This window comes from Hibiscus syriacus, unplaced genomic scaffold (assembly GCF_006381635.1).
Source record: "Hibiscus syriacus cultivar Baekdansim isolate YM2019G1 unplaced genomic scaffold, ASM638163v2 tig00014728_pilon, whole genome shotgun sequence".
Taxonomy (NCBI): Eukaryota; Viridiplantae; Streptophyta; class Magnoliopsida; order Malvales; family Malvaceae; genus Hibiscus; species Hibiscus syriacus.
Window position 1 is genome coordinate 307,100 of NW_024062335.1, and position 8,167 is coordinate 315,266.

The following is an 8,167-nucleotide window of genomic DNA, read 5'->3' on the forward strand; positions in this document are numbered from 1 at the left end:
AGGCGGACGGTGATGGCCGACGACTGATATGGGGTTTGGAATTAGGGATTTTAAGGTTCTAGGGTTTATTTGCAATTTAAAAAATTGTGTTTTTTTATAAATTAATAATATTCTTAAATTTTTAAAAAAATAAAAAAAATTCAAAAAATATGAGAGCGACACGTGTCACTTAACGGCTAAATTTAACATTTCCTACAACCTAGACACCTAAAAGTGTAACATTGGAAACGTTATCCACCTATTTTTAACAATTTTTTTAAGAATAATTAATTATCATTTCAAATATAAACTTTTAAGCCATAATGATTGAATAAGTTTATATTATTGTTCATCTTTCTTATCCTCCAATTGCTTTTCTCTTGGGGTTGTAGGATGCCTCTCTTTATTTTAAATCAAAGCAAAGCATTATATGTTAAGCACGGTCCAATTATTCCTTCAAGCCTCACTCAAAACAAGATGTATTAAGTACTAGAAAAGTTAATCTCATGTGCATTCTTGTTTTTATATTTAAAAAAAATTAATATTTTTTATTAATTTAATATCATAAACTAACTGCGATGCAAAACACATTAAGTGTATGCTACAACATTATAAATGACCTCATATGTAATTTACAATAATGAGTCATTTTATAAAGTGTAAACTATACAAATGGTCACTAATGTTTGAGTATATTTTTGTTTTCCCCATTGAAATTTCAAAAGTAATAAGTTAATTACTAATATTATCGATTTGTAATAAAATGATAATTAATGTTATTGTTTTATAACAAATCGGTCACTCGACCGTTAACATCCATTACCCCAGTAACAAAAGGGTGATGTGGCACGTTACGTACTTAGGTTGACTTGCTTGACAAAGTCTGACCTTACAGGTTTAATGGAAATTATTCTTTCTTTATTTTTCTGCATTTGTTCCACCACCCCGCGGTCCCCACCAGCACGGTCACTAATTAGACCCTTGATAATGAAAGTCCAACCGAATGTAAGCAGCTGATCGTCACCGTAAAACAACCTGAACACGTTAGAATATACATTGTTACCCACAAATCCAATGTAAGAAGTAAAACCGGTTACATTTCAAGCAAACTCAGCGAGCAAGCTATGAACATATCGACAACACTGGGATACACCACTCCAGTGACCTACAACTATTTGAGGATGACTTAGGCAACCTCCACCACTCAATGCTTGGAATTCTTAGTCTCATTGCTAAAACTATCATTCGATGCATCATCATTCTAAGACGAATCAAACCCTTCTTTAATCTCACTTTATTGACCAACATCGCATCCTCTTTTAAAGCATCAACTTAGCCACTACAAGTAGCATAAAATTTAGGGATAGGTTGGAGTTATCATTGTTTACCTGATATTAAAAATTCAATCTGAAGCTTGAATTGTTCATCCTCAAGATTAATGTCAATAACTCTTCAAATGATCTTTACATGACGGTAAAGCATGAAACATAATAACAATGCATATATTTTCATGGCTGTCAAACCCTCCCACTTTGAGGCACCTCTAATGGTATACCTATCGCAAATGGTGGTGACACTGAGGAAAATTTGGTTTAAACTACATTAAAATCAATATTGTATGACGGGTTGTAATGTAGATGATCAAATCCTGCAGCTTTCTTAATCTATAACCATCTATTTCTAGAACCCAAAATCTTAATGTTGCTTATATTTAATCATCACATAGCTTTACAGAATCTAGTTAGCCTGCAACTTGAGGTATGCAATTCAAGCAGCATCACTTTTTTGTAAAACATCCTCGTTGATCTTCAACAAGGCCTCGGAGAATTTGTTTAGTCTATCAAGAACCCAAGTCAAACTTGCTTGTATGGAGCTCAAGGTGGAAGAAACATCATCATTTGTATCACCGTATGTTAATACATAAAGGCCATCTTTGTTTCTTCTGTAGTTTGGATACTTGTTGCTCCGTCAAATGAAAAATATCAGATAAAAAGGCTTTAATCCCAACGCTAAGTTCCTCAGCTGACAAGGTTTTCAACCTAGCTGACCATTCAAAACATGGAAAAAATATCTATCGCTCGTATCCTAGGTATCAATGAGGTGAGAACGGATATCAGTTCTTCGATGAAAAAATGAACATCAATAGAGAATGGATCTTCGTAATTAGAATTCGATCTCAGAGGTTCTGAACATGGAGGAGGATATTTTGTTCATGAAAGGAATCAGCAAAATAATAAAAAAGGACTTACAAAATAATAAACTCCCGAGCCATATTGAACAAAAAGGACTTACAAGCACAAGTGAATGCGAGATGTGTATGTATAAAACTTGACGTAGTGGGATACAATGAGGCTTTATTTTGAAATAATTTTCTTACCGCGTTCATCTCATTCTATCCCATTTATAATGCTTTTCCCCAATTGTAGAAGATGTTGACGATGACAACAATGCCTGTACGGGCGCGAGTATGATACTTTGCACATGAATCGTGCGAATTGTTTTTAATAGTTTATGATGATTACAAAATAGTATAGGTTTATAATATTTCTTAATTATTGATAACATACATATGTCCTATAGGCATCTGCACGAGTATGATACTTTGCACATGAATTTTTACTATAGATGTAATATCCTCAAATTGTAACAAATTATTATTTGATTAGTCGGTTCGAATTTTCTAACTTTTCAAAAAGAAAAAAGATTGGGTCGAAATAATTTTTGAAAATATATTAACTTTTGTTAAATAAGATTAATTTGAAAATTAGGTTGAAAATAGAGTTGAAGGATTTTTGAAATAATTAATAGATAATCAAATTAAGTGGATTTGTTAAAAAATATGAAATATTGGTGTTTAATGTAAAGATTTTTTTTGAATTGATAAAAAATAACTATTTTTATAAAAGGATCAATTACAAACTCTTCAAGGAAAATTATACCAAATTTTCAAAAGGTGGTTTTCTTCTTCCAATTTGATTCTAAAATATCGTTCATTCTAATTTCTAATTTATTTAATCAATTTTCTAAATGCTCTATAATTCCATTTTATTTAATAACCTCCAAACAATCTTGATTTTAAAATCTCCTAAATACTTTATCAAAATTTTGGGAAATTCTCTCATCCTTTTTCATGTTATTTATTATTCTTCAAAGGATTTTTCAAGATTTATTCCATCTTTTTTTTATTCATTAAAGATGAGGCAATTTCATCATCTCTATTATTAAATCCTTGTGATTTTTATTTTTAAATTGAGTGTTGATCCATTAAAATGAATTTTCTAATTTTTATTAATAATCAAAATGAAAATCAAATCAATAATGGTGATTTCTGATTTTTTGAGGTTTTAAACTTGGTTTCCAATTGATTTCTAAAGTATGTTACATCTATTATGATATATCTAATCTTATTTTATCAAGTTACAACATATTTTTAGTGGAATTTGAAGATCAAGAATGATCAAAGCTTGTTTTTAGCGATTTTTCTAGAAAATGGGTTTTCTTAAATCTAGGCTAATTTGATGCTTTAGATTCATTCTAAAAATCATTTTTTTGGTAACTAAGGAAAGGAAAAACTGTTCTATCTTCTCTAACTGTGACCTTCCTTGGTCAGGCTATCCTGTACTTCACTCTGCGGTATGAAAACTCTATGGCACCTGTTGTCTTCTCTTGGCGCTAATTTGACCATTCTGTCTGCCACTTGATTTCCTTCATGATGCACGTGATTCAGCTTTACCTCCCAGTTTCTGTTCATCATGTCCCGAATGTGGTGCCGTGTTGTTATTTCAATTGCTGGTTCTGCTTTCCTTTCTAGGTTCCTCCAAATTTCCATGCTGTCGACCTCTAATATAACTTTCCTTTTTCCCATGTCCCCTGCACTCGTGAGTCCTTCCAGTGCTCCCCAAAGCTTCATCTCTAACGCCGAGCATGCCCCGATGTTCTTGTAGAAACCCAGTTTCCATTGTCCTCTTTCGTCTCTAATTACCCCTCACTGGTCACCATACTCGTGTTCCTGTCCCTTGCACCATCTGAATTGATTTTGACCCACCCTGGTGGTGGAGGAGTCCATCTAGTTTTTTGCCTCGTATGTTGTCCTGCATTGGAATTGAGTTGTTTTGCTGCTATGACAGCTCTATTCATCTCCTCTACTAGTCTCCGGCTTCGATCTAGTATTGGTTCTCTCTCAATATTATCTGGGTCAAAAATTTGTTTATTCCTTCGATTCCATATGTTCCATGTAATAGCTCCAAATAACATGTCCCATGCATCGGGGTTCCTTGCGAAGTACGTGGGGCTCGTTAGGTTTTTGTGTTTCCAATCCTTGATGTTCTGTTAAAAATCAATCCCAACCCATTACAAAGCCCAACCTATTTGAAGCCTAAGGTAAATAAAAGTCCAATCCATGTAAGTTTCTCAACAAATGTGGAAGGAAGATATTTTTAAGAGAAAATTAAAAAGTAGATTTTTAGGAGAAATGTGTAGAATGTGGTAATAATGTATAGTTAAGATTATTTCTCAATTTAATATTTGTATGGTGTAGATTGCATGGTGAGGACTATAAATACCTTCCCTTGCATTTTGGTTAGGCATCCTCCAAAATTTGAGTGTAGTATCTTGAGTATAAGTTGTGAGCTTTCTATTGAGTGTTTATTTCTCTTCAAATTGTGAGTGGTTTTTGGAAAGTGTTGTAGTGTCTTTTATTGTGAGTATAATACAAGTAATTTGTTTACTTGTTTGGGTTAAATATTAGTAAATTTAGAGTTGTATAATCTATATTTTACTTGACATGTTCATCGTGAAAAATTCAGCTCGTTTATCCTCTTTAATAAGCAACAACCAGCCGTTGGGCATTTTCTTGGAACATGGTCCATATCTTCTTTTCAGAACCGCATATAGCACAACTTGCATCCATCGCTGTATGCCTTCGAAATATCTTGCTTTTCGTTAGCAATGCTTCCAAGGCAGTTAACCACATGAATGTCTTGATTCGTTGCAGGCGCCTGAACCTTGCGATAATCTTCCACACTTGTTCCTCGTTACCCACTGTTAGCAGTATAGTTAGCAGTATGGTTGCTATAAATGTGTAGTACACATGGCACTAGCTGTGTGCTTAGCTTTTAGGAGTTTGTTACTCGATTGTTAGGGTTTGTTAGAACTATCTGTTGTATGCAATGTGTATAAATGTGGTAAAGCTTTGTATTCAATGCATATTCAAAATATATAATTTTCTGTAGCTTGTGTTTATATTTTCCCTCTTTCCAATATGGTATCTTTTGCCATTGATCTTGGGGCTTTCTGTTTGGCTTCTGTTGCTTGAGTTTTACTATCAATTATGGGGGTTTATCGATGGATTTCTCCACCAGTGCTAAATATTTCTCTAACAAGAAGGTGAATGTCGTCCTTGATGAGATGAATTTTCTTCTTTGGAAGTAGCAGGTTTTGCTCACCATTCAGAGTCATCGTTTGGAGCGATTACTTACAGGTACTGTGGTGACTCCATCGGAGACTATTATCGATGATGATTGCGTTGTTCGTGTTAATGAAGCGTATGAAGACTTTGTGGCTCAAGATAGTGCTCTTACCTCTTGGTTATTGTCCATTATTAGTGCTCATCTTCTTCCTCAGTTTTTCGGAGCTGAATCGGCGGCGACTGTCTGGAATACGGTTCTCCAGTTTTTTACTAATTGCTCGACGATTATTGTCATGAGCCTTCATTACAAATTCAGTCTTTAAAAAAGGAGGAGACAGTATGCGTGCTTACCTTACTCGTGTGAAGGAGGTGTGTGATGCCTTAGCATAATGTCGCAGTGTGGTGTCTCAGTTTGAACACATTTCTAGTATTCTGAAGGGGCTTCCCTGAGAATAACAACCTTTCATTGCAGTTATCACTACCATTAGGGAAACTTTATCCTTAGATAACGTTTATACTATGCTTCTTCATGCATAAACACAACTTGCTAGTTTTGGTGATCAGCTGGAGTCATTGCCGATGAATGCAAATATTGCTCAAGGAGAGATTCAGAGCTCGTTGATGTCAAATAAAAAATCTGATTAGAGATATGCTTATTTGTTTGGCTCTCGAGCTGGAGGTCGGGGTCGTGGCAGATCACAGGTGCAATGTTTTCCTCACTTGCGGCTATTTTAGAATCACAAGTTGTCTTTTAGATCTCAAGCTTGTACTTACTTGGGTATTAGCCCTCAGCACAAAGGGTTCCAATGTTTGGCATCTGATGGTCGAGTTTACGTTTCTCGTCATGTTGTATTTAATAAGAATATTTTACCGTTTGCAGGGACATGGCTTTGTGAACCTTTGAGTTCTGGTGTGAACATGATTCAAACTCCTCAATCTTTACGAGTTGTTACTAATTTCAGGAATCATTGTTTCCAGCGTTTACCTAATGTCCAAAATACTGCAGCTCTGCCCACTGTGAATGATACTGGTGATGGTATCTCTCTTAATCCTCAATATGTGTCTGATGATATGGACACTGTTTCTTCAGAAAATATTTCACCTAGGGAATCTGCTGGTGTCGATATAGAAACTAGGCATGTACGTGATGATTCTGAGAGTGTTGGTGTTGATTCTGTAGCTACTTCAGTACCTGATGTCAGTGTTCCTCCCTCTCGAACTCTTCCTATGCTAACACGTAGTCAATGTGGGATTTATAAACCCAAAATTTTTTCAAGCATTCTTGATGATGATGTTCCTGCCACAATACATGCAGTAGTGCAGTCTTCTCATTGGGCTACAGTTGTTCACGATGAATACAATGCCTTGCAAAAGAATGGAACCTGGTCCTTGGTTCGTCTTCCTGAAGGCAGGACTGTTGTCAGATGTAAATGGCTTTTTAGTGTTAAACGCAATCCTGATGGGTTTGTTCATCGCTACAAAGAACGATTGGTTGCCAAAGGGTTCTCTCAAATCCTAGGGTATGATTTGATGCATACGTTTAGCCTAATTGTTCACTTCTCCACATTCAACACAGTGCTAGCCATTGCTGCCTCTAATGGTTGGGAGCTTAGGCATGTTAATATAAACAATGCATTTCTCAATGGAGATTTTAGTGAGGATGTCTACATGCAACAATCCCCGTCGTTGAACAGTTTGATGAATATGGCAAGCCTCTTGTGTGTAAACTCCAAAAGGCTCTTTATGGTCTACGTCAGACACCTCGCAATTGGCATGTTAAGCTAAAGGACAACCTCTTGAAAATACGTTTTATAGTCTCTCAGGTAGACCCTTCATTATTTCTCAAGCATATAGACAATGGTTATGTTTACATACTTGTGTATGTGGATGATATAGTCATTACAGAGCAGTCTTCCACTGTTATTCAGGAGGTTGTGTCAATGTTGCAAGATCGTTTTTCGCTTAAGGATCTAGGGGAATTGAGATTCTTCCTGGGAATTGAAGTCAAACATGTTGATGGGTCTATCATCTTGAGTAAGAAGAAATATGTACTTTAGTTGTTAGATAAGACGATAATGTTGACAGCTTCATGTTGTGGCAAACCATTGGTTGTGTCATCCAAGCTTTCTCATGAAGAAGGTGACCTTCTTACTAATGCCAGTGACTACAAAAGTATTGTTGGCTCTCTTTTGTATGTTTTCCATACTACACCCAACATTTCCTTTAGCGTGGGACGAGTTTCCCAATATATGCATGCACCATGTGAAGCTCACTTTGTTGGAGTATAAAAGGATACTTCGATATTTAGCCTCCACTCTAAACTTTGGACTTCTATTCTTTCCTGTTAATACTAGATTGAACATTGTTGGTTTTGTTGATGCGGATTAATGTGCTAGTGTTGATGAATGACACTCGATCACTGGGTATCATGTGTTTCTTGGCAAATGTCTTTTTTGCATGGTACTCAAAAAAGCAACGTACAGTCCCCCGTTCCACAATGGAGGCCGAATATAAGAGTGTAGTAGATGCGACTGCTGATATAACTTGGGTAAATGCTATTCTGACCGATCTTGGAATTCAGCAGTGTCGAAAGCATGTTGTCTGGTGTGACAACACTATTGTTGTGGCCATGATTTCCAATCCCGTTTATCATGCTCAGTCCAAGCATGTTGATCTTGATGTGCACTTTGTTCGTGAGAAGGTGGCTGTTGGGCAATTGTGTGTTAGTTATGTTTCTGCCATGCACCAGTTAGTTGATGGATTCACCAAGCCCTTCTCCCG

At 35.9% G+C, this 8,167-nt stretch overlaps 1 protein-coding gene across 1 annotated transcript; it reads right to left on the minus strand.

Annotated features, from left to right (window-relative positions):
* Positions 1 to 3,957: 3,957 nt before the first annotated feature.
* Positions 3,958 to 4,888, minus strand: LOC120207390. Its single transcript, XM_039206854.1, has 2 exons — positions 4,814 to 4,888; positions 3,958 to 4,305 (listed from the first exon to the last, which is right to left on the minus strand). The coding sequence occupies exons 1-2, from the start codon at positions 4,886 to 4,888 to the stop codon at positions 3,958 to 3,960; spliced, it is 423 nt and encodes a 140-aa protein (XP_039062785.1).
* Positions 4,889 to 8,167: the final 3,279 nt, after the last annotated feature.

Bases quoted from the DNA above. Each gene is read 5' to 3' on its own strand.
- LOC120207390 (XM_039206854.1), bottom strand. From the start codon at position 4,888: ATGGATGCAAGTTGTGCTATATGCGGTTCTGAAAAGAAGATATGGACC. The intron at 4,306-4,813 runs GTTGTTGCTTAT...GATTTTTAACAG, and splicing joins AAGAAAATGCCCAACGGCTG to AACATCAAGGATTGGAAACA.